The sequence below is a fragment of the Lissotriton vulgaris genome, chromosome 11 (genome assembly GCF_964263255.1).
Source record: "Lissotriton vulgaris chromosome 11, aLisVul1.2, whole genome shotgun sequence".
NCBI lineage: Eukaryota > Metazoa > Chordata > Amphibia > Caudata > Salamandridae > Lissotriton > Lissotriton vulgaris.
The window spans coordinates 125,212,647-125,240,003 of NC_141699.1; the positions used below are offsets into that span (position 1 = coordinate 125,212,647).

General features: G+C 47.6%; 1 protein-coding gene across 1 annotated transcript in view; it reads left to right on the top strand.

The window, feature by feature from the left end:
- The window catches only part of CIT (citron rho-interacting serine/threonine kinase), a 1,473,679-nt gene that overhangs the window by 1,399,385 nt on the left and 46,937 nt on the right, over positions 1 to 27,357 (top strand). The window contains exon 48 of the mRNA XM_086942878.1: positions 17,557 to 17,860. Coding sequence (XP_086799004.1) covers positions 17,557 to 17,860 — 304 coding nt within the window. The remainder of the gene's footprint in view (positions 1 to 17,556; positions 17,861 to 27,357) is intronic.

Consider the following 27,357-nt stretch of genomic DNA (forward strand, 5'->3'; position numbering starts at 1 on the left):
AACAAGAGCATTTCGGTGCTCAAGGGTAGATTGACTCTCCTTGTGTCCAGATTCACAGTCGTTTTAGTCCTAACTAGTCAGGATTGTCCGTACTCACCTTTTTCTTGAACTGTACGGTCCATAGACGTTGTTACGCATCTCGCGTGTGAGTTCACACTCTGCACACGCGTTCCGTGGGCCTCCTATTACTTACCTAAAGTTAGGATAGCATAGTCCCAGCGATTCTACAGCCTCTGGACAGCTCCATTCCTTCTTTCTACTTCCTTATACCACTTGTTTAGTATATGGTTTGTTGCGCCCCTAGGGCAACATTGTAACTCGTGCAACTTAAACGTATTTTTCCTAAGAGTCTTGTCATGTGCTTAGCCCTCTGATCTCATAAAGAGTTCAGAGATGTTTGTTATTAATAAATATACTGTTTATTTTCATAACAACCTGTGTGGTGTCCTTTCACTTGGTTTTCAAGGGGTTATATGTGGTAAAACCGCTAGCTTCACATGCCAAAAGAGTTTAGCCTAAGACTGCTTTGTCCATGCTACCATTAGGATAGCTGGTCTGTAAGGTTGACCAACAACCAATCACCATAAGGGTTGTTTTAGACTGATACAATGTGATCACTAGAACTAGTGAGCATCATATATCAGGCCAACTTCTCACAACGCTTTCTACTTTTGCAGCCCAACTTGTTTCCCTTACTATCTCACAATGCACTATTCTGAAGCAAGTTCAACATGGCAGCAGCCTTCTGCCCCTGGAGGTTTCTAGTGTACCAGGCATGACTACATCGAGGTAAATGAGAGTTCCCCTCCTCAACTACACCACACTGTTCTAGGAATAGCTCCCCGCCTCACTTGGCTTGTGCCAAGTTGTGCTACAGATGGCCCTGGGACCAAAGTGTTCCATTCCCAGGTCTCTGTTTACACTTCTATTTGAATGGACAGACCTTTCAAGTTAATAAAGTTCCTTAACATCCCCAGCTGCCCTTCTTCAGCTGAGAAGATTCACATACCTCACACCCAGGTATTCCTAACAAAAGTCCTAATCCATTATTTTTGCTCTAGGAGCAGTTTTCACACCTCGCTAAGGAAAATCACTGACTGGGACCCACTGCTGTCAGGCTAATGCAAATTAGCCTACTGGAGATTCAGGCAGACAAAGTCTAACTTCTCAAAACGTACTTTTTCTAAGTATTTATTACTGATCCAACTTCACCAGAGGCTTAGAATTTTAATAAGCATTAAAGATGTTTGCTGAATAATGAATGTGGTGTATCCCAAGGTACTTGGAATAGTTCATTGCACTTGCACTTTATTCTATGCCCACTGCTCTGTTTAAGTCTGTTCCAGAGGTTTTACTAATTTTGATTAGTTAGCGGTTTTTATGCAAAAATATTGTTTGTTTGTCTTTTACAACAGATTTCATGATTTAGTCAGATTGTAGTTTTACCTCATCTGCGGTCGCCATTCATTCCCACTGAATTTGAGACAACGGGACTACGGTCACGGTCTGGTGCGGATTGGCAATTTTGTACATGTGAGCCATTTTGTTCTCCTCTTATTTGCACAAACTACTGCACAATATTGGTTAGCTTACTAGTCTTTTTTCCATCAATTCATTGAGTGCATTAAGTGACTTTTCGATCGATTACGCTACACAAGGGAGCGTCTCTCGAACTTATGAGGCAATGCTGAGGTTCCTCTTTAGTTGACCCAGCCCCCACCACCTCCTAGCCGGCCTTCATTTCTACACAAATTTGCCTGGAGAAGTCCATTTTTATAATAAGGTAGGTCCAATCTTAGCATCCTGCCGGTCAGGCAATCAAATAAGATGAGACCTGGTAAATAAAATGCTTGTTCAATTGTGAAACACGCTGTAGAAACACATTTTCCTCTATTATCTGTTAGGTTAGACCTTTTATTTGTAACGGAATATTGGTCCACCATTAAGTCTAATCCTGATGTGGGCACAGCGTGTCCTGAAGGGTTTGAGATTTTACAACTATCATGGACCAGTTAGAGATGAGGGGGGCAGAGCGTTAGTATTTAAATTGTCCTTTAGTCTGCAATCACTTCAATTAGGAGACTTTGATAATGTAGAGGGTTTTGGTGTCTCCCTTAGCCTCTGAGCATCTTGCTCCATTGTAGGGTTACTTTATCATCCCTACCAAAGCTCACATTTCAACTTTGCACAATCTCTAGGTGATTTTGTTACAGCCTTAACGCTACTGCATGCATTTGTGCTGTGAGATTTTAATCTTTTGCTCACAACCCTGCCTCCTCTGATTTACGAGATTCCCTCGCAGGCTTGTCCTCCAACAATTGGTCTCTGGCCTTACCCATAAACCTGGCCTGGCACTTGATTTGATTTTTGCCCAGGAAGGGATATCAGTATTATATGTAATACTTCCTTGAAAGCTCACGGACTAAAGCTTATGATAGATGCATATCATTTGATTTAATGCGGCACTGGGCTAAATTACTTCAGCCAGCCATTTGGGAAATATTAGTGTCCCCTACTGGCACTCACCTTAATGGTTCTGTGGCAGAATCATTTGACAGTTATCAAACTTGGATCACTAAGGCACTTGATGAGGCTCAACCACTTAAAAAGCAGTGTCTCAAATTCACCCCTCAGCGCCTAGGCCAATGACTGTCTAAGGGATGCTTAGCGCATATGCAAAAAAGTAGAATGAGACTAATGTATTAACTGTTCTAGGGAGTCAAAATTTGAATTTAAAGAAACTGAAAAATCATAAAAAATTCATCAAAGCTGCAAAAGCAGAGTTTTTGCAGAAGAAATTTTTGAGTCATGGAACTCTGTCCTGTATCTTTTCTATTGCTCACTCTCTCGCCAGTCCAGCCTGCACTTCACAGATGATCAAACTGACTCAACAGCTTTGCATTAACCTAGCTGATGTTTTCAATAATAAGGTTAAAAGTGTTATAGCATCCCTTGCTTCAAACTGAGACATAGCGATTCAGGCCCATGCTCCTATGTTCAAACCAGCCAAGGTCACTGATTAATTAATTAATTGCAGGTTTATATAGCGCTAGGATCGACTCCCGGAGGAGTATCTCCGCGCTTAGACCGCTGCGAAACCCTTCCTGGCTTCCCTGAGAGATGGTCCCTTAGTGGGTATCTCCAGGGTGAGACCAGGCATCCCCTGCGGTCTGGTGGGGCCATTAGTGAAGATGAGGCAAGCTAATGCCCAGAGTTGCCGAGTGTGATCGCTGATCAAAGTGGGCACCGAGGCGAGAGAATTATCGAGTCCGCTGACCCTGGTCCAGAACCCTGCCGCGTCTGGAATCGAACCCTGGTCCCGGGCCGTCCTCTGCTCTCGGGTCTGCCGCCTCTAACCAGTGAGCCACACTACTTCACTGATCCGCAAGCAAATAACTTGCCCAACAACTTGGATGATTTGGGATAGTTGGAGGCTGCTGACTTTATTTAATATCATTAATTCCATCTCGTCAGGATCCCCACCTGATCCCCACCATCCTATAGTCTGAAAGATGCTAGCTGAACAATTGGTCACCCCACTCCTGGCTTTCTGTAATCATTCCTTCCAATCAGCTATGGTTCCTGGAGCGTGGAAACAGTCTTTAGTTCTTCCACTCTTAAAGCCACTGCTACCCCATAGTAATTAGCATCTTAAGACCTATTTCACTCCTGTATTTAGGTAAAATGCTAGAAAAGTGCGTTAATACAAAGCTATCAGAACTCAAAGGATAATCATTAATTTCCTACTAGACCAGGCACAATGTGGGTTTCGCCCATTATATGGGACTGATGCTGCTTTGACTGCCGTACTGGATGGTCTTTGCATAGCAGTAGACAGGGGTCATCAGGTAGCCTTAGTGCTACTAGACCAGTGTCTACTGCCTTTGATATGGTCAAATATAACATCCTCCTTTCCTGGTTTCCAGCAATATACCTGCATACATATTGCTTCACCTGCTCACCAGGGGGTGCCCTAGGCGTCCTCCCATCAGCCCAACTCAGTTTAATGTTTATCTCAGTTCCCTGGTTCTCATGATCAGATCACATTGTTTACAAATTCTTTCATAATGCCAGTGACACTCAACTTACTCTTATATTTGATCATACCACTCATTCACCAACAGTCTCTTTTCATAGTTGTGTGCATGACATCTCGAGTTGGTTGGGCACCAACTCACTTAAATTCAATAGTGACGTAAGTCATCTTTTGCCATATAGGAAAACTTACGCATGCTCCTCCAACAAACCTCTGGCCCTCAGAGGAGAATTTAGCCCCAGTAACGGTAATTTCATTTGAGAACCTGGTGTTACAAATGGACTGTGATCTCTCAGACCTCCTTGGGTACTCCAGTTGGAACCAGTTCTGGGAGCCCTTGGCTCCCACTCTGGCGCAAAACTGGACAAAGGACATTGAAATATCCTCTCATCTGTCCATCCCCTCCTCTGGGAGGGACCCCTGAGTCGTCCTAACCCCTTTCGTAGGGTATAAAAGGGCTTACCTGTGGCTGGGTCCTCTAGCCTGAAACCACATCACTCTTGGCCGCTCATCTGCTCTCAGTCCCTGGACCTTTAACCTTTGGAAACTCGCTGTTTGCCCACGGAGGATTTCACAAGCTACAGGGGCTCTTCTCCCAGGTCGCGCTGCTGGTGGGAGCAGTTCCGCACTCGGCGGTAACTCTGCACGCTCCCAGCGTGCGCTGGACCAAGGAGAAAGGAAACTACTGCTGACCACACCGGGGGACTGCGAGGACCAGCAGCCTCTAGCTCTTACAGCTGGTGCCTCTTCCCCCAGTGGCCACGCCCCCTCATAGCTGTTCATTTAACTTTCGCGACACCCGCTCCGCGGGTGCCGCTCATCTGCTCTCAGTCCCTGGACCTTTAACCTTTGGAAACTCGCTGTTTGCCCACGGAGGATTTCACAAGCTACAGGGGCTCTTCTCCCAGGTCGCGCTGCTGGTGGGAGCAGTTCCGCACTCGGCGGTAACTCTGCACGCTCCCAGCGTGCGCTGGACCAAGGAGAAAGGAAACTACTGCTGACCACACCAGGGGACTGCGAGGACCAGCAGCCTCTAGCTCTTACAGCTGGTGCCTCTTCCCCCGGTGGCCACGCCCCCTCATACCTGTTCATTTAACTTTCGCGACACCCGCTCCGCGGGTGCCGCTCATCTGCTCTCAGTCCCTGGACCTTTAACCTTTGGAAACTCGCTGTTTGCCCACGGAGGATTTCACAAGCTACAGGGGCTCTTCTCCCAGGTCGCGCTGCTGGTGGGAGCAGTTCCGCACTCGGCGGTAACTCTGCACGCTCCCAGCGTGCGCTGGACCAAGGAGAAAGGAAACTACTGCTGACCACACCGGGGGACTGCGAGGACCAGCAGCCTCTAGCTCTTACAGCTGGTGCCTCTTCCCCCGGTGGCCACGCCCCCTCATAGCTGTTCATTTAACTTTCGCGACACCCGCTCCGCGGGTGCCGCTCATCTGCTCTCAGTCCCTGGACCTTTAACCTTTGGAAACTCGCTGTTTGCCCACGGAGGATTTCACAAGCTACAGGGGCTCTTCTCCCAGGTCGCGCTGCTGGTGGGAGCAGTTCCGCACTCGGCGGTAACTCTGCACGCTCCCAGCGTGCGCTGGACCAAGGAGAAAGGAAACTACTGCTGACCACACCGGGGGACTGCGAGGACCAGCAGCCTCTAGCTCTTACAGCTGGTGCCTCTTCCCCCGGTGGCCACGCCCCCTCATTACCGTACAACATAAGTACAAGTTCAGTCCCTCCCGCAGCGCGGGACGCAGCGCGGGGCGAAGCCCGGGCAAAGGGCGGGCCCGTTTAAGCCCGTTTAAGCCCGTTCAAGCCTGTGCAAGACTGGACTGGGCCATTTTATTTCCCGGTTGGTACTATTGAACTCATCCCCTTTTATTGTTACCGTTAGAACATATCAACTTTTATCTCTGAACTTCCGTCTTTTAGCTCCACCAGAACTAGCGACCCATTCATTGAAGTACAGCATGTCTCCTCGAAATACTAGAAATACTGTCAAAAAGCAGGCTATGGCCGCGGCCGAAGTTATTGGTCCGATTGACCAATTTATAACTAAGGCCAACGATGCCATAGAGCAGGGTATTATTTTATTAAATCGCCGAGTCTCCCAGGACCTGGCCATAGCAAGGCGTTCTTCTATGGGCCTACTTGCCTCTGCGGTAACTCCGCTACGCCCAGCAGAACTACCCCTGCCAGTGTTAGTCCATGCAGAGGTTAACACGGTGCCCAATACAGTGGATCTCTCTGCAACTTTGGATTTGTCAGTTTCTCACCTGTCCCTTGAAAAATCCCCAGTTATATTTGCCACTCACATTACCCCCGATCCCTCTCCAACCACAGTTAGGGGTATACGAGAAGGGGCTATTCCCAAAAAAAAGTCCAAAAGAAGGAAAATTGCCCATTTACAGCATACTACTACCCGTCCATCCTTGACCACTTCCAAAACCCCCTCCACCTCACATCTCTCCCAACCAAACAACCAGGTTTTAACCCCCGATCAACCACCCACCACCACGCCAGCACCTCCAACAACTCTTACCGTTGATAACACAAATCTTAGCAGCTCCAGTAGCTACGGTAGCGACAGTAGCCTGGATGACAACGGGAACTTAACTAATATTACCTGTAATAATGATACCCTGTTGCTTAATAAAATAGGTGAACTATTTAAGTTGTACCTAACCCCAATTGAAAAGGTATTACACCAGGTGCAAACTCAACTAGTTCAACTAACTCATTTGTCCTCCGCTCTTGATCACGTCAAGACCAGTACAAAAAATTCTAATCCTGCTCCAGGGAAATCCCTACCAAATAACAGCAAAACCAGTAAGCCCAGTTTGGCAAAAACGATTGCTTCAAATAGCAATTCTAACCAAAAAACCTTGCCGAAACCCAATCAAAAACAACCACCACCTGCCCAGCCTAAGCCCCAACCCCCACCCAAGGCACTGAAGCCTTTACCACTACAACCCCCGATCAATTCCAACAATTCAAATGTCCAACAGTCTATTCAACAAAAAACCCCTCCTCAGCCTACCCTTCCAACTCTAGTAACTCCCCACCCGAAGCAACAACCGGTTGGCTTTAACAATGTCCCCAGAACCCGTAAGAGAGGGCCCCGTCCTGTACATCTTCCACCTGAGGCATCCCCTTATGTGGTAATAATGACGGGTGTCCCGGAACTCCCCCCCAGTCAAGATGAGCCAATTTGGTCACTAAAAAACAAAGTTATCTATTGGTTGTCCAATAACAGACCCTTACCAACTTTCTTGGACAACAGAGTTACCACCGTTCGCAGAGTGCCATGGCTCGGCACTGTGCCCAAAAACATCCAGGGCGACTGCATCATAGTGAACTTTGATGACCCCAAGACGGTAGAGCACATTTGCTCCTGGGGTGACCGCACTTCTGATGAAGGGATAGCCACCTATAACCTGTCATACTTTTACCCCCCGGTTCCGCGTCATAATGCAGCCCCTCCTTGGAGCTGGACGAGAGTAGGTATCTGGGACGGGAACAGAGACCATGGACATTGGGCAGGTTATGGTTTCTCCAACTCCGCCTTTGGACATCCTTCCAACTGGAGAGGTCCATCATTATCAAATAGATATGAATGTTTGGACATGGTTGACTGACCATCAGTCCCCTCCGATAACATTCAAGGTTCCATAGATATTCAGACCCCCACAACCCTCTCCCTAAGTGAAAATTGGGTTGTAACGCCCAACCATCCTTTCCTGCCAGGTGTTGCCATTGAGTCCTCCACTTCACTGTCAAAATCCCCATCATTCTTACCATCTTCGCAGGTCCGTGCTCTCAGTTCTCCTCCTCCTATTATTTCGGAGGAGATACTTAAAAGCCAACAAACTAGACTACCCATATCAACCAGTTTATCTAATAACATTGCCCCTGCTACTAATCCATCCTTTCACATCCGTGACCCAATACCGCCTGACCACCTGCTGACCTCACATTCCCCTTTACCCTCTACTAGAGATCTCGCAATCATGTACTGGAATGTAGCGGGCCTGAGGTCAAAAACACACCTACAGCCCTGGATTGACCTGGTTAACAGCCATGACATAGTCTGTCTCCAGGAAACCTGGGCTATAGAGCCGATCCATATCCATGGCTTTAAAACCTTTCATATGCCCGCTACTCCATCAGTGCAAGGTAGACATAAGGGTGGTCTGGCTATTTACGCCTCGAATCAAATTCCGTTTACCATGTCTGAAACAACTCAGGTCTCTGCAATATCCCAAATTCTTAAGTTTACTGTTAAAAGCTCTGTTTATTATGTTATAAACATGTATAACAATGAGCCATTGGCTGACAGTGTAAAATCATTGACGGAAATCACTTCATTCCTGCATGAACAGAAAGTTAAAAATGTACAGTCACAATGTTATTTTGTATGGGGTGGGGATTTTAATGTTTTCATATGTAGTAATTATAACAAAGGTATATGTGGCCTTCAAGATGAGCATGACTCTCCCATTATCCACTTTGCCCATTCTAGATTAGGGTCAGCTTTTAATGAATCTTTATTCTCACTAGAACTCGAATTTGCTAACGAACTTGTAGCACCAGCCGTCGACTTTAAGCCAACATTCCATGGCAGAGGACTGTTGTCCACGATCGACTTTATACTGTGTTCACAGATCCTAGGACCCAGATTAAAAAAATTTTCTACTGGTACAGACCCTTCTAGTGACCACTACCCCAACAGCATCACTATAACTCTTACCTTGGCTCCCATACCTAGCACTAAGCCCAGCATTTTAACGCAGCAATCACTGGAGATGGGTCGAACTAACGGCTACACAGTAAAGTGGTCTAAGATCAACCCTAATGAGGTCACTGAAAAGGTCATTCAACAAACTTTTCCCCATATAATTACCTGTTTAGATGAGACTTCATCTCCCCAGCAAATTTTGTGTAGTTTTGCAAAGATTCTAGAAACCATGCGGCAGGAACTAACCCGCCAACATAGCAAGAAGAAAGCTAAGGATAGTCGGGGGTGGTTTGACTCCGACTGTCGTAGGGCCCATAACGCACTCAAACGGGCCCTCCATAGCCAAGACAGGGACACAGTTCTAATTACTTTTTTAAGAAGGCAATACAAATTGGCTATAAAAGCCCGCAAACGTGAAATAAAAAATAACCTCTGGGCCCAACTCCATGAGAGTATAAAATCAAAGGACAGTACGCTATTTTGGCGAACAGTCAAGTCCCCATTTCTTGCAGACGACACTGCCTCTTCCCACTTGGATGTGGCGGTACCCGCCGAAAAATGGGTAGCCCATTTCTCCCAGATATTTGGGAACCCCCTACCAACTACCGACGATACCATTCCTGGGGAGGCCTGTTCTAGCAGTAATAACATCTACCCAATAGACATCCATTTTGACCTCGGTGACGTGAACATAGCGCTAACATCCTCCAAGACTGGCAAAGCCCCCGGCCCTGATGGGGTTCCCTTAGATATTTTTGTGAACAACCTTGAACTATGGTCCCCAATAGTAACTCAAGTTATGTCAGCAGTCTCACAGGTTGGTTTAATTGACTCGTGGTCCACCTCTGTCCTTCTCCCTATCTTTAAGAAGGGAGATAGAGACAATCCAGCATGCTACCGACCAATTTCCCTCTTGGACTCGCTGGGTAAGGTTGCTGGGAGACTCCTCCTGGAACGTCTCCAGGACTGGGCGAAGGAGAATAAGATCATCACAGACCTCCAGTTTGGGTTCCAAGAGGGATTAGGTACGGTGGAACAGGCGCTTAATCTCACTCTACTTATGGGGAAATATGCTTGGGCTAAAGGTGATAAACTCTATTTGGTCTATGTGGATCTAAGCTCCGCATTCGATTGCGTGATTCACTCCAAGCTATGGGAGATCTTAAGCAAACTGGGAGTAGACCCTCCAATCCTGAAGTTTCTCCGCGAGCTTTATTCGGATGCCAAAGCCTGTGTGAGGTTCGGCATTAACGGAGAGCTAACGGATACATTTGGAATCACAAAAGGAGTTAGACAGGGGTGTGTCCTTGCCCCATTCCTATTCAACATCTACACCAACGGCTTGGAACAAGCAATGCTGATAGGGAACAAGGACCTCCCCTGTATAAAAGCCCGCCCGATTCCAGCGCTTCTTTATGCCGATGATTCGGTAATATTAGCAAGGACACCTAACCAGCTCCAATTGCAACTCAATAAGTACTGCCAATATATGCTCTCCCTCGGTCTTAGAGTTAACAAATCTAAGACCTTTGTAATGCATATTGGTAAGAAAGCCCAGAAATGTAAGCCCATTTATATTGAGAATACTAGACTAGATAGCGCTAGGTTCTATCCATACTTAGGAATCCTCATTGACCATCAAATGTCGTGGAAACCTGCTATATCTAGTAGAAAATCGCAGCTCCAGCGTACAACATCAGCACTAACCTCATTCTCAAGGAAACTGGGCAAGCCCGCTCCTGCAGCAATATTGCAAATTTATCAAGCCAAATGTGTGAGTGTGGCTACTTATGGAGCCGGTGTATGGGGCTATGCCCCTGTCCATGAGCTCCAGGTAGTTGAAAACGACTTCCTGAAGTACGTATTAGCTCTCCCTAGAAGTGCTTCCAACTACGGTACCCATATGGAACTCGGCCGGGATTACCTATCTGACATCATAAGGTACCTTCTCCTTTGTCTGTGTCTGTGCTTCTTCCAGACCCGTGGGCATCAATGACACCCGAAGTAATCTCCCTTGAAGAGAAGGATTCACTCAACTGCAAGCACCTAAACAAAGCTGACCGGTCTGCCGCTCCTGACTTCCCACGGTCTTCGAAAAGCTCAGCTCAGCAACATGGGTGGTGGTCCTGCTACTCCCTCCCTCCCTGAGTACGCGGCTGTGTTTCCACTCTGCTCACAGACTCCGTGGGATTGCTGGGTACTATCTTAGGTGGTTCCTTGTGTCCACAACTCTTCTGAGTCTCCTGGTCAAGGTCCAGACTTCGGTCGCAGTTTGCGTTCCACTTGCTAGTATATGGTTTGGTCTTCGTCTGAAGAACTCTGTGTATTGTGCTTACTTACCTATTTACAATTGAAGTATTGTGTGTATTTATGTTGATATCTCCTAGTAGGAGATATAACAATCTGTTAGTGAGTGTTGTGTAATAAATAGACCTATTTTTAGAACTACACTGTGTGGTTCTTTTTTGTTAAACCTACACTATGTGATTTGATCTGGTAAAACAAGCTGCTTAACACTCCTTCTGGACTAAGCCTGAAGGCTACTCACCAAAGCTACCACTTAGAGAGCTTTCTATGGTTGTCTAAAACCACTAAAATCCCCTTAAGTATAGTCTGGATTACTGCAAGGTGCTTCACTTAAATAAGTGTGCACATAAACTAAGCCAGCCTCCTACAGGACTTGAGTGTATTTTTCTTTACAGTGTTTTCCCATACATGTTGAGACTAATCTACTGGTACAATGGTTTCACTCTTGCCATGTAATGCGGGAGACATGTTGACAATATGTAGTGTCCCAGTCCTTAATTGGCTGAAACATCGGAGAAGAAAAAGCTCCCATTATAACTCTCTATCCTAAAACGCGTTGATTATAATCTGTGAAGTACAGTCTCCTTCTGCAAATACTCCCTCATAAGAATCCGGCAGTTGAGTCCAGAAAATCGAGATTGTCTGCTCAGTATAACCTTAGTTTAGAAACTGAACCTTGTAAGCCAAATCAGGCTTATTTTCATGACAATCAGGAGTTTCAAATTAGTCCTCTCCATGTTCAGGAAGGACTTGAGTGTCATGTTGGTTATTGTAATTTCCACTGCACATCTAGGATGGTTGCTGCCTATTCCCCTATCTTCAACGGAACCCTCTCTTTGTGAGGCATCCTGGCTCCTCGTAGCGGCTGCCTTTTGAAAGTGTTGCATAGGAAGTCCTGATCCCCTACTGCCCCTTCTTCCCTACGGATAGGTCTTTTCCTAGTTGGGTCCATGGGAAAAGAGACCCCTCTATTGTGATCTGGTCTCTTATCGCCGTAATCCTTTGAAGAATGAGAATAATGCTGGTTAAAGATTTGATATCACTCTGAAGCCCTAATTTCCCTCCTATTTCTCCTTAATTTTTGATAATTACTTGTACCTGCAGATTCCTCAATTTTTTAATATTCCCTGGATCCAGAAACATTGCAAATACTCTCCAAGTCAGTATTTGGCACTGGTTCTATGGTGGTGTCCCATACTGCACAGATGTGGTGTCACTGAACCCATACAGAACCGGCATCCTAACATCTGTTCCCTTTCTTCTGCGTCCTGCAATGCAGACCCACAGCAGCTGTCTGTGAAATTTTTCACTGAATTATTCACTGCCTGAGGTTGTCTCCCCCAAAATATAATTAGGCTTTAAGCCTTGTCACTTTTGTCATCGATAGATGTCCATTTCAGATCTCCGTGTAGTTTGTCTTACGTTTTTGGGGCTGAAGCATAACTCTAAGTTGAGCAACAAGTGTGGCCTCATGCGTACCAAATCAATAAATAACCAGGAGACTAATCTTTTTTTATCAGAGCACATGTGATGAACACTGGGCTCAGTAGTGATAGTTCCATGTCTGGTTCAAATTAGCAATCTTCTCCGTCCTCAAACTCATCAAAGAGAGGGGAAACTGAAAAAGGAGAGTCTTCTAATCACAGCTCACGCTTGAGTGGCAGTACCCACTTGGCATTCTGCACTTCCACTGTTTCCTCCTCTGAGATGGTCAACATCACACTTGTCCCCTAGAACAGGACCTAGTCCAGGTCATGTCCCCACCCACCCTCTTGTAAGATTCATTCCAGCCATCTTTCCATGCTCTGATGTATCTGCTCTTCACAGCTTACCCAGAATTCCCAGCACAGTTCCTACTTGCCGTGATGGTGCTATTTAGAAATGCTGTGCTTTCCTCTGGCACTCCTGCGGGACCCATGGAGCAATTTAGGCCCCTGTCTGTGGTACTACCAGTGGGATTTCCCTGTGTGCCAGTCACTTCAATGCCATGCTACAAGATGCCTCTGTGGTGTGAGCAGTGCTCTGGCAACCAGTACTCTGTTGGTGGTTCTTGTTCTGTCGCTGTCTGACGCTCCAGCTCTGTTGGCAGTGATCCTGACCCATCACACAAGCCCTTTCCTAGCAGACTCTTGAAATCCAGAAGGGAGACAAAGCATTTTGTAAAAGAATCATGTACAAGTAGGGCATCACTCTGGGCCTGCACGACGGCTTGAGTTGTGGCAGACAATAGAGGATCTGTTTGGGTCACATTTTGATCCAATCTGAGCCCTAAGTGATACCACATGATGACAATAGTAGCGAGGTGGCACACTTGCTCTCTCCTGGTGTCTCAGGCACTGTATAGTACTTGGCACTAGAAAGTGCCAGCAGATTTGGCACCTCTTTCGAAAAGGACCACAAGGGTCCTTCGGGGCCAGACCCCAGAGGTGCCTTATTCATGGTAGTTCTGAGAAAGGTAGCTGAGATGCCGAAATCGCCACTTCCAAAGTCAAATATCTTGACTGCTATATTTCAACTCATTTCCATGGCCTCCAAGTCACTTCTCCCATGCTAGTGGAGCCCATAAAAGCAGTGTGGAGCAAGCAGAAACCCGCCCGGTGGTCAGCAGGCTTATAGATGTACATTACAGATCAGCGTCTGGGATTTTCTACTCATCGCCTGGTAGTGCAAACCTCATCATACATAAAACAGAAACTGGAGCATTTCCCACTTCACCGCCGAAAATCAAAGAAGCTGGAGGCTATGGGCTAAAAGGTATTCCCAGCTGTGGGGTTTTCATGGAGGTTGAAGAACGCCAAATTCCTTCTCCCCAAACATACCTACGCACTCTGAGAGATGGCAGGCACAGCGGTTCTCAGTCTGTCTTACAATCTCAAAGACAACTTTGGCAAAGTAGTTAGGGAGCCTTGATACTAGCGGCCCTAGACACTGCAGATTTGCTGATGGGGTCCTCTGTTGCCCTAAGAAGGCATACCTTGGTATGATCCAAGGGCTAATCTGTCCTTACGGATATTCTGTTTGATGGGTCCCGTCTTTTCAGCAACAAGGTGGAGTCAGCCCTGGAATGTATCAAGGCTGCCCTAGTTGGGTACGAGACAGGGGTGTCCCCTGTCCCCTCTACTCGTTGTGCTTGCCTTGGAGCCCCTTGCAGCCTGGCTTCGGTGGGAGCCGTCGATCAAGGGCATTCGGTGGGCTCCTGATTTTGAAGATCGAATTTCGCTGTATGCCGACTATATTCTCTTATACCTTACCTCCCCCCGTAAATCGCTTATTGTCCTGTTCGACGTTCTCACCTTGTTCGGCAAGAATTCGGGTTTGGTCATAAATTGGAATAAATCTTGTGTGTATGTAATTTCGGGTGGCCTCTCTCCCTTGCCACGTAGATTTCCTATTCAGATTTCCCAGACGGGTTTCAAATATTTGGGGATCTTCGTGTCGCTCGACCCTATTGCTTGTTACGCGCGCAATCTTCTCCCCCCTCTCCAGAGGTTGAAGATTGATGTGGTTCGTTGGCGTAGATTGCCACTGTCACCGCTCGGTCGTGCCGCGCTTTTTAAAATGATGTCCCTGCCACGGTTTTTATACGCACTCCAGAATTCGTTTGACATTATCCCGGCAAGTTATTTTCGGTAGGTGGAAAGCTTGCAGAGGCGGCTCATCTGGGATGGCCGCGCAAGAATTGCTTTTGCTAAACTAACTCTCCCCTGGTATGATGGGGGCATGGCGCTCCCGGATATCATGCGGTACTATTGGGCCTCTTAGCTGTGCGCGATTAACCACGCAATGTATGCACCCAGCCCGAATCCGGCATTTGAGATGGACAAGTTTCAATTGCCGGGGGGGAATTACAACAGGGCACTCTACTCTAGGGCAGCAGGTAGAAATTTAACAGGGCCCACTATGATTGCTGTGCGCGTCTGAAGTGATGCAAATGCTGCCCTGGGCGGGAAGGATCGGTTGACACGTGCGACCCCCTTGTATGCGTCGGAGAGATTGGGATGCCTCTGGACAACGAAAGGTTTTGAGAAATGGGATACGATTGGTATAGGTAGAGTGGGTGATCTTTGGGTGAAGGGTGCGGTTAAGACTTTTGAGATGCTACAGAATGAATATGAGCTGAGTGAAAGAGTTTTTTAGGTATGCACAGGTCCGCCATGCCTTGACGTCGGTCTTCGCTGCAGATGCCAATGTTCCTGAGTCCTCCCCACTGGAAGACCGAATACTCGATGGTCATCTGCCTGATAGTACGATTTCACTAATATATAAGAAGTTAATCAACAATCGGGCAGATCTCCTCGTGCGTCTCAGGGAGGCCTGGGTTGGGGACGGGTTGGAACTGGACGACGAAGACTGGCAGTCTGCTCTGTCTTCCCCGAAGGAGGTAGCCATTCCCGCCCGTCTCCGTCTCGTCCAACTCAAAATTCTTCATCGCGTATATGTTACCAGTCCTCGTTTGGTCTCCATGGGTTTCTCTGCAGATGGGTTATGTAAGCGTGGATGTGGTTTGAGTGCTACTTTCCTTCATATCATCTGGGAATGCCGGGAGGTGGCTGCGTATTGGACTCGGGTGCATGCTGAAATGGAGTGTGTCACCGGAGTTGCTCTGCTGCCTGAGGCCCGGAGGTGTCTGTTGAATGTGTGGGAGCCGAATGATTACAACGTCGCCCAGACCCGGTGGGCGGCCCTTGGGAACATGATCGCCAAGAGAGATATTGCGCAGTTGTGGGGTTCCCAACGGCCCCCCACCGTGTCAGTATGGAAGGAGAATATGGACTGGTGTATGTTTAGAGAGAAGACTGTGTATTTGGCTGGGGCAAACCTGGGGCATGGACTAGAATCTGGGGCCAATGGAACGCCTATAGAGGAAACATATGCACCCCCCCCCCCGTTTGAAGATAATCCAGACATCTCCCTGATCCGACATTCCTTGTGTAGTCTGCTTTCCTTCCTGATTTTTGACTTCCCCACTGACTCCCCCCCCCCCTGACCATCTCTACCGCTTGCTTGTTTGTTCATCTTGTATTTGAGGGTCCCCCCGTATGAGCACAACTTCATATATAATGTTTCATGCCTTGGGATTTGTTCGTTTCTTTTCTTTGTTCCTTTTATAAAAAAACAAAATACTATTATATCCTGATTTTATCCTGTGTTGCTGCGAATCGTATCCTGTATTATTGCCAGACCTCTAGGAGATCGGCCACAGTTTAGTGCTAAACAATGGTCGCTTTTACGTGTTCTAGCGGCCGGCCCCTGTGGTTGTAGGCCCATGGTTGTAATCTTAACTAATTGCACAATAAAGTTTAAAAAAAAAAAAAAGACTGCCCTAGTTTTGAATCGATCATTTTGTGTTCACCCCAATATTATTGAGTTCACACCTGGTAGATCCCATTAGCCCCAAAAGGAAGTGTTTGCTTTGCAGAGAAAAGAGGAACTTGCAAGTGTGTTTCACCTCCCCTCTAGCGGGGTATGGTCTGTTTCACAGGTGATGTTGAAAATCAGACAAACCTGTCATAGAATCACTTTTCTGCAGATGATTAAGCACGGCCCAGCTCTTGTACTCCAAAATCCGTACGCACCCAGAGCAAGTGGTATTTTACTGATATGATTATCCATTAAGCCTTATTCATCTGCAACTAGTGTATCGGAATAATTTTAATTATTATAATTAACTCAGCAGGTAATATGTAAATAAGAGCAAATGTTTCGGTAAACCAGTCCTATTTTATGACACACCCATTACGAATAGCATGTTCTCTACATCATATATTTGAATATAGACTGCCATCTAACATGGACAATTGCATTCTTTTATTATGTCAAGCCACATGCAGTTTCTATGTTTACAATATGCTGTTATCAAGTCTGCAGTTCTGTCCTTCAGCATTTCTCCGAGGGCGGGAGTTCGTGTGTCTAACCCTGCACAGGTGTCTTATACAACATTATTACCAATGATGTCTTATGGAGCGAGGAGAGGGGTCAATGATGCTTGACTTTTGCTTTGATACAAAACAACACCCCTTTGCAGAAGCATGGTAGCTAATGCTACCTGTCCCTTCTAACTTCGAAGAGTGATCTCCTCAAGGTTATTCCCCTTGCAGTTACATGTGCACTGAAGAAGTGTAAAGTTTTGCTTTTCTACATTGTTAATTTGAATGGGGTCACAAAACATGGACTTACTCGACGAAAAATATGGCATTGAGCACACATTTAGCATCACCAAACAGTTAGTCTGCTTTGCAAGGTCCAGTGTTTATTACACCCATTCTTTGGTATTAAATGTAGGCATTTCTGCATAGTCAGACCTGTCTTGCATGTAACATCCATTGGTATCATACTTAAGCCTTGCCATATATAACCACATTGGGCCAGCAAATATAACACTCAAGACCTGTTCCATAGTGATGTTTAATGTATTATGAGGGATTTAATGCAATGTCTAATCTTTAGATGTTTTTTCGGTTAATTGTTTTATTATATACAGTAGTCCCAATAAGAGAGGTCCGCCTTCATACAACGATCACATCACCAAGCGGGTAGCAGCAAGTCCAGTGCCCACTGAAGTACAAGGCCTTCAAAGGGAACCAAGCACACCACACCGGTATCGAGAAGGCAGGACAGACCTACGCAGAGACAAGTCTCCAGGAAGGCCACTCGAGAGAGAGAAATCTCCAGGAAGGCTGTTGAGTACCCGGAGGGAACGATCACCAGGCCGCATGTTTGAAGAGAGCAACAGGGGACGTATACCAGCAGGAGCCATAAGAACACCACTGTCACAGGTCAATAAGGTAAATACTTGAGAAGCGTGCTTTACTGATGTGCTGCAGTCCATATTCCTCAACTGTGGAAAAATGAATGTATTTAAAACAAATGCCTCCTAACAAGTGTTGGGCAAGATGCCTCACTACTTCTATGCAATGTTCCAAGTTTATGGGATGATGTGAGTATTTTAAAGCTCAGCTTGAATTTCACTTATGCCTTGCGAGGAATCAGCCTTTTTGAGGAAGCTGTATAGACACAGGAAGGATGTAGTCCATTCCAATCAGTCTGATTGACCACCCACTTCTTGCTTGATGCCATCTGCATCTTCTAGATATCTGCTCCCAGCATCTAAAAATCTAAATCCTATCTTGAGCACCCACAGCCCTGAGAACCGAGTGCACCGTCTGTAATGCTCAAAGCCAAAGAAATGTAACATCCACTTCAACGCAGATAAATCAAGGCCACTGATCCTCCTTCGTTAAGCTCCACTCGTCCAGATGTGTAGGATGCTCATCTGGTAAGGGAATAGAGTAGACCATTGCTGCACTGCATAAAGTATAGCTTTTTTGTAAACCTGGGCACATGCCTCATTACAAAAGAACTAAAACATATTCCTGCTCACCCTTAGTTTAGTCCCTCTTTTCCAGCTTAGTAAATGGGGCATGTTTCCAGCATAGCTCGTGCAGGTTCCTACTTTTCATATTTCCCATTCAGACACTTGTTACCTTTTTCGGCTAGGAGTTTTCTCTTGCCCATTGTCATCCCCATGCTTATTCAAGGGCATTGGCTTTGGCTGAAGTTCACCGTTTCCAGGAGGGTCTGATCCTGTAGGTCACTTTTTTCAGTAGGTGACACATAGTAGCTATGCCAGCAGTCCATAGTGCTGGACAGTGAAACATCATGTCTTCCGATGAATGTGCATATTCTGCATCTGTTAATCTAAGGAGTTCCGGAGCATCATTGCATAATACAAAAGGTGGACACATTTCTTATTAGAAATCCTTCCCATGAGGTATTGCTAGGGTATCTATTCTACTTGAAGGAATCTGTGGCTAGTAGTCTCTATCAGATGTACGAGTTACTTACCTTCGGTAACGATGTATCTAGTAGAGACAATTCTAGCCGCAGATTCCTTCACAGCCCGCCATTCCTCCCCTATTCTGCAAGGACCATTGGGTTGGTCTTCGGTACTCGCCTCCCGGTGGGGGGCTGTGTCTCCTGTGAGTGCCGTCTTTGCTCTTGATGGGTGGCTCCGTCTGGGGGCGGTTCATTCCTCCATGGTTCTTTGGAGGATGGGGTTCAGGTGCCCTGCTGCTCTGGCTACTCCAAGTTTGGGGGGCATTGCTTTCTATCCCTGTCGTCCCTCCTTTCCTTCCATTGCTATCCTCTGCTTAAGGGTCATCTGGCCATGTTCTGCCCTTGTCCCTTGTGGGTTTTTGCCCTTTACTTTGGGATGGTTTGGATGTTTGCGTCCCTGTCTGTGTTGGGACTAGTCCTCTACCTTGCTCAGGTTGGGGGTGGTGGGTTTCCTATGTGTACCATGTCCTTATGCATGTTCCTTGCCTTCAGGGCACAGAGGTGGGAGGTTGTCTGTGTGCTGGCAGGGTGGTGGCGCAGGGCTCTGCTTCTTCTTCTTTCCCTGCCTTGGGTTCTGCGGTGTGACACTGTGATGGTGGTGTTAGTCACTGTTTCTTCCCAAATTTTCTGCTTTTCGAACACTTCCCATGCTTCCACAGTTTTTTATCTGGTGGTTCCGCGTTGTGGTGTGGAAAAGTTCTCAGACGAAAACTGACGTAGGTGCGCTGGGGGCGGGTCTTATGTGACCTCGCTGACGTCACATGCACGGATGACTCCTGGGCGGAGTCGCATGATGTAGTCCTGCCCCCGGCGCGCAGGGATGCTGTGGCAAAAAGTTTTCCAGATCCAGTCTCGCGCCTGGGGATAATTCTACGTGAAGGAATCTGCGACTAGAATCGTCTCTACCAGATGCATCCTTACCGAAGGTAAGTAACTCTTACATCAAGCAGATTTTGCTCATGTCACCACTGATACTGCTCCTCCCAGTCCACCAACACTGTGGCATGAACCCCCAACCCACTCTACTTTACCCATAGCAGTACACAACCACCGTGTTGGAGGCAGGATCATACATTTCTCCCTTGGGTAGCAGTCCGTCACATCTGCCAGATTATCCAGCAGGGTAACATTCTCCCATTTATTTCTGATCAACCACAGCTTCCTCCTACCTTAGATCAGTTTTCAGAGGAGCACTGATCCACCTTGCTGCAAGAGGTGCAGACCCTACTGGCCAAAAGTCCATCAAGAGAGCACCTGCTTTGGAAATAGGAATGCCATTTCCTTGTGCTGAAGAAAGACACAGGCCTGTTGGCCTGTTTTAAACCTTTAACCGCTCAACGACTTTCTAGGGAAACTCAAAATGCTCACACTGGCCCATGTTCTGTCTGCCCTGGATCCGGCCTGCTGGATGGTTGCCTTGGACCTGCAGGACACGTACTGTTCGAGGCATATGAGCTGCAGATCGTACACTATGCATTAGATCGCCATCTGGTGTTGGGCTCGGATGATTGCAGGTTGTTGTCTTCTTGGAGAAGTCTTTGTAGTCTCGATATAGGTGACTCCTCCCTTGGACAATACTGCGCATGGGCAAGGCTCTATCCTCAGATTGTTTTTTTCCGCCACTGGGTTGGGATGAAAGTTTCTCCGCTCCGGCTAGAAAAACTTTTTCAGCAACTTCGAAGCGCAAAAACGTCCTACCACTAATATTGACATCGGATTTACAACTTTCAACGCCATTGACTCTATTCCGGTTCATCGACGCGGGCCGCTGGGCCTATCTACGTCGTGCGGCCTACACCACATGGAAAGAACTCCGTTCAAAATATGCCCGGTATGTCGAGCAAAAATTTCCACATATCGATCATCACGAGGTCTGCAAACTCTGTATATCGCCAGATCACGAGTCGACCTGCACAGCTTGTGCATCCTTCCGATCGAAAAAGACCATCCGGGATTGGAGGGCCCGTCGACACGAGATGAGGTGATCAGCCCCACCACTGGAGGATATCTTCGATGACGAGGTTCCGCTCGTTCCAGAAGAGGATTCGCCTGATCTCCAGATCATATCAGGGACAGAAGACTCAGACGACTCGATTCCATCACGTCAAACCGTGAGTACTCCTGCCCCTGCACCACATACACTGCCCAAGCCAAAGGCAAAGGTCAGCACTCCGTCCAAAGGGCCCAGTCGAGACCAAGTACGTCCTCCTAAAGCCCAGCCTTCGAGCTCGGCTCTGAGGAAAACAACTACGCTTTTAGGTGCTTCGGCACCGAGCAAACCACACGTGCCGATTCCACCACCTCCATCCGCACCGAAGCCCAAAGAGCCTTCGTCAACGAGGCCAAAAGACCCTTCGGCACCGAAAGCGAAAGTTACCCCAGTATTGGAACTTTCATAGATTCCCATGCTTTGTATCATTCCCCGTCGTCGGAATGGGAGTCTCGGTAACAAAAATACCATAGCTGTAGGTACAAAAGACAAAGGAAAAGGCCTAGGCCTCATTCCCTTTTGTAGCATATCACCCTCTTTTGTGTAAAAGAGACCAAACGTAGGCATCAGCCAATCAGAAGTGCCTCACCGCTTAGAACCTTCCTGAAGGAACCTCAGAGCCTCAGATTTTCTACCGCACGTTGTGCTTAGGGAGTCTCCTTTGAGCTCTGCTCAACTTCTACTCTTCAAAGGAATTTCTTTAAGATTTTTTCTTCAGAATCTTTCAGATTCACTTCAGGATTGTTGACTGCCTTCCAGGATGTCTGAAATGGAGAAGAAAAAAGCCCTTTTCAAGCCATGTTCCACCTGTGACAAGAAAAGGCTTTTTGTGGAGGATAAGCACAAAGACTGCATCTATTGCCTCTATCCTGACCACCAGGCTGCGGACTGCAAGATCTGTCGCACCTTCTCGACCAAGACCCTCCGGGACCATGAGGGTAGACTTTTAACATGGCTCCAGAAGCTGAAATCCAGGAAGGAGACTGTCTCTAGTGACAGTGAGGATGCAGCGTCAATGTCTTCCTCAAGAAGGTCAGTGAAGAGGGGTAGGGGTTCCCCTTCTCCTTCTGTGGAAAGATCTTCTAAGGCCTCCAAAAAGACCCCCAGTGAGTCTGAGAGCCTAGGTCCCAGCAAATCTCCTCACCGAGGTGAAAAGGAGAGGGTAGGACCTGTTACGCCTTCAAAAGGTGAGAAGACTGCCTCAGCCTTCAAAAAACCTTTTTCTCAGTCTTCTGAGAGGAGTTCTAAGTCCTCAACGACGAAGAAGTTGATATCGTCGACTATGACGTCGACGAAGGTACCGTCGACGGCAGGTGCATCAGCGTCGACGGAGGACATGCCGACGACGAAGACTGTGCCGACGACGAAGCCGCCGACGACGAAGGTTACAGTGTCGCCGACGACGATGGTGCCGACGACTATGGTGACGACGACGTCAACGACGACGGTCTCTTCGATGAGGGCTTCAACGACGACTCTGAAGATGACGACAGCTGGAGTGTCCACAGTTTCCTCGTCGACGACTTCAACTACCCCGATCTCGTCGACACATGTACATCCGTCGACGACGGAACCGTCGACGATATTATCTTCTGAAAAAAGGATTACCATTTCTGTGACAAGAATCACGCCGGAGATGACTTCTCCGAGGAGTGTGTCCCCCCTACTACCAACCATGCTTTTTCAAGAAGGGGAGTCAGAGGAGGAGGACCAGGACGCTTACAGCTATGCCAATACTCCCTCCCAACTTCTGGTCAAGTGCCAGGAGACGGACTCTGAGGGTGAATACGACCATGAGGAGATTGGTCATCATCAGACGGCCCAGTCGCAACATCATTCTGGGAAGGATATGGTGATGGTGCCATCTTCTTTTCTCCAAGATCTGCATAACATGCTGCAGGACTACAAATCTAAGGCGAATAGGCCAGTTCAGTTCCCGACAGCACCTGCTGCGCCTACAGTGATTTCGGCCTCGCCAGTGATGCCAACTTTACCGGCTCAGTTTTCTCCTCAGCCTCAAGCATCCTTCCAACAGGATTCCTCGGATGAGGATCAGCAGTCGGATCATGACTCTATTCCTAATACTGAATATGATGAATATATCATTCCTGATCCCGCTTAACCAGTCCCAGATCCGGCGGATTCGCCGCCAGCGGACATTAGGGGCTTCCATCAGTTGATGGAGAAAGCAGCTGGCAGATTCAAATTGGCCATGCCTAAGGTTACTACTGATTGTTTCCTATATGATTTCAAAGAACCTTTTAGGAAATCGACTAGATCCATTCCTATCCTGGATCATCTGTGGAAGGAGGGCCTTAAGGCTATGAAGAACCCGGCGACGGTGGTCCCTGTGCCACCGCGTCTGGACAAGAAATACAGGGCACCCGACGAGGGTCCGGCGACCTTAACGGCTCATCCAAGACCAGACTCCGTTATCTCTCATTCAGCGCAGAGAAAAATCCCGTAACCCCTCTGCTCCCTTAACAACTCCTCCGGACAAGGAAGGGCGGAGATTGGACAATGTGGGGAAGAGATTTTCATCGATGGCGAGTTTGCTAGTACGAGCTGCTAATGCCCTGTCGATCTTGGGGAGATATAACCGCCAGCTTTGGTGTGATATCGCCCCGTACCTTGACCAACTGCCTCCGGAGTCAACATCTGAGGCAAAAAAGATCTTACAAGAGGGAGAAGCGTCTTCAATGGAAATCATTGATTGTGCAATGGACATTGCAACCACAGCGTTTCGGTCCCTGGCTGGGGCAGCAGTCCTCCGTCGCCAAGGATGGCTCAAGGCTACTTGGTTCCGGCCTGAGATCCAGAACAAGGTCCTTGATCTCTCGTTTGATGGGGAGGCATTATTCGGGAACTCATTGACGATACACTTCAAGAAATAAAAAAGGACACGGAGACTGCCAGGTCCTTGGGGACCCTTCAATACCGCAAGTATCCTTTTAAGGGATCCAGAGGCAGAAGTAGTACCTGTAGGGGATCATTCCAACAGCAACGCTATTCCTCCACGGGCTCAGGTTCCCAGCAATATCGTCAGCCTTATCAACAGCGGCAGGGCCAGTCTACAAACTACTCCAGGCCTTACAATAAGGGGAAACAAGCTGGACAAGGACGAGAGTCGTCAAAGCGCCAATAGCGGCCTCCTGGCTCTTTCTACTGGACCCTCCTTCAAGAGATCATCAGTTGGAGGCAGGTTCAACAAATACCTTCAAAACTGGTCCAGGATAACATCGGACCGTTGGGTGCTCAACATCATTCGGAAAGGGCATACTTTGGAATTCATGCAAGTCCCTACACCCAAGCCCCGGCAGCCATTCCTTCAAAACACCAGCGTCTCCTGCGGCTCGAGGTCCAACAGATGCTCCGGGAGGGAACGGTAGAGCCGGTTCCCTCAAACCAAAAGGGACAAGGATTCTATTCCAGGTTTTTCCTGGTGAGGAAGACGCTAGAGAAATGACGCCCCATTTTAGACCTCAGAGAGCTAAACACCTATCTCATCTCCCTGTCCTTCCGGATGGTCTCTCTCCAGGACATCTTGAAGCTCATCAATCCGGGGGATTTCATGGCCACGCTCGATCTCGAGGATGCGTATTTCCACGTTCCGATTCACCCAGCACACAGAAGGTTTCTGCGATTAACAGTATCCAAGAGCCATTTTCAGTTCAGGGTTTTACCCTTTGGACTCCGCTCAGCCCCGAGAATTTTTACAAAGGTGCTGGCGCCAGTAGCAGCTTTCCTGCGAAGGAACCATTTCCAAGTCTTCCCCCTACCTGGACGACTGGTTGCTGAAAGCTCCGTCCAGGGAGGCAGCGCTGGAGGCTGTTCAAGCTTGTACGAATTTGTTTCAGAATCTGGGCCTCACTCTGAACAACGAGAAGTCCTCTCTGGTCCCGTCCAAAAAGGCTCGCTTCCTGGGGGCCCTCTTGGATTCAAAGCTCTCAAGAGCCTTCCCTACTCTGGAAAGGAGGGAAAAATTACAGACCTTGGCTCGGGACTTAGGGCAAGAAGGTGTCTTTCCGTACGCCGCTACAAATCTCTACTGGGGGTGATTTCATCGTGTATTCCCCTGATTCCCCATTGCAGACTAAGAATGCGTCCTCTGCAGGAGGAACTAGACAACCAGTGGCAACAGGTCCACGGTTCATTCGAGGACATGGTGATGGTCACTCCAAGGAAGAAAGAAGCAACCTTATGGTGGACAGATCAAAACAACTTGTCCCAAGGTCTATCCTTCGTAAGCGGACCCGTCCCCATATGTAGTGACAACGGACGCGTCATTGGAGGGTTGGGGAGCAGTGATGCAAGACCTGTATGTCAGCGGTCACTGGTCGCCTCAGGAGAAATGTCTCCACATCAACCTTTTAGAGCTAAGGGCGATAAGTCTGGCTCTGTAAGCTTTTCTTCCTCGCCTGGAAGGTTCTCAAGTGCTTATCAGGACGGACAACACCACGGCCATGCACTATGTGAACAAGGAAAGAGGAACCAGATCTCGTCCATTGTCGCGAGAAGCTCAACAGATCTGGTAATGGGCGATCCTTCAGAGGATATCGCTGAAGGCATAACACTTACCAGGGGTCCTAAACGAAAACGCCGACAGACTGAGCAGGTCATCCTCAGTCAGCCACGAATGGGAATTGAATCAGAGAGTTTTGGAGAGGTCTTCAGCCAGTGGGGCAGACGGGAGATCGATCTTTTTGCCACTCGACCAATGAGAAATGCCGGTCTTATGCAAGCAGGCTTCACCATCGAGGTTCTCTGGGGAGTGAGCTTTTGATAGCATGGTCGAGGACATTTGTCTACGCCATACCTCTGATTCCACGGCTTATCAGGAAGATCAAGGTGGAGCCGTGCAGGATGATCCTGATAGCCCCGGCTTGGCCGAGGCAGTTCTGGTACACGGAGCTCCATCTGTTGTCGATAGCTCCTCCTCTTCCTTTGAGGGTTCTGCCGGATCTTCTCACAATGTCCGACGGACAAGGTTGGCACCCAGCTCCACAGTCGTTACACCTGACTGCATGGCTCCTGAGCAGCGAGAGTTTATGAACGTACCCTTATCAAGAGAGATTAAGGAGGTTCTGTCCCAGGCAAGGGCTCCTTCAACGAACAGGACTTACCGTCTTAAGCGGAAAAGATTTTGTTACTGGTGTAGGAAAGAAAGCATTGATCCTTTCACTTCCAAGCCTCATCAGATCCTACCTTATCTAAGTCGGGACTAGCCCATTCATCGATTAAGGTACATTTGACTGCATTATCAAGGTTCAGAGGGACAGGGTCTGGTCCTCCCTTGTGGTCTTCCACTTGTTCAGAGTCTATCCACCAGTGAGACCGCCCACCCTACATGGCATCTAAATCTAGTCCTTTCTCAACTCATGAAGGGCCCATTTGAACCAATCCATTGTTCTGACATGAAATACCTTTCGTTGAAATTGGCTCTCCTCCTCGCTCTCACGTCGGCTAGACGTTTTGGAGAATTGCAGGCTTTGACCATCCAAGAACCTTTCCTTCAATTCAAGAGAAACACTGTAATCATGAGAACTAATCCTAGGTTTATGCCTAAGGTTCCCTCGGATTTCCACTTGAATGAGCCGGTCATTCTGAAGGCGTTCTTTCCTCAACCGGCTACGCCAGCAGAAAGAGCATTGCATTCGCTGGATGTACAACGGTCCTTGAAATTCTATTTGGAACGTACTAAGGGTTTTCGAAAATCCTCACAGCTATTTGTTGCCTTCGGAGGTCCAAGCAAGGGCCTTCCGCTATCCAAACAGGGTGTTTCAATTTGGATCACGAATGCCATTCTGCATTGTCACAATGCTGCAGGAAACCTCTAACTGGAAAGATCCGAGCACATTCCACAAGATCTGTGGTTTCTTCAACAGCCCTCTTCGCGGGGGTACAGATTAAGGACATTTGCAGAGCTGCCACCTGGAGCAGCGTTCACACCTTTACCAAGCATTACTGCTTAGAATCCTTGCAACAAGATGATGCGACAGTAGGACAGGCTGCCCTGAGGAACCTCTTCCAATGACGGTGAGCTTTCCTTTCTAGCCCACCTTCCGTATTGCACATTTTGTATCTTATGTCATGTTGCCTATTGCTATAATTTTATGATGCAAAATGTGATTTTCTTGCTAACTGCTTGCTACTCTGATACAAAGCATGGGAATCTATGAAAGTTCCAATACTGGGGTAAGAAAACAAGTTACTTACCTGTAACTTTAGTTCCCCAGTATTGGTAACTTTCATAGATTCCCATGCGCCCACCCACCTCCCAGAGGAAAGCTCAGCCTACAACAGATATGGTGTCTAAGTACACAACGGCTACGAAAATCTGAGGCTCTGAGGTTCCTTCAGGAAGGTTCTAAGGGGTGAGGCACTTCTGATTGGCTGATGCCTAAGTTTGGTCTCTTTTACACAAAGAGGGTGATATGCTACAAAAGGGAATGAGGC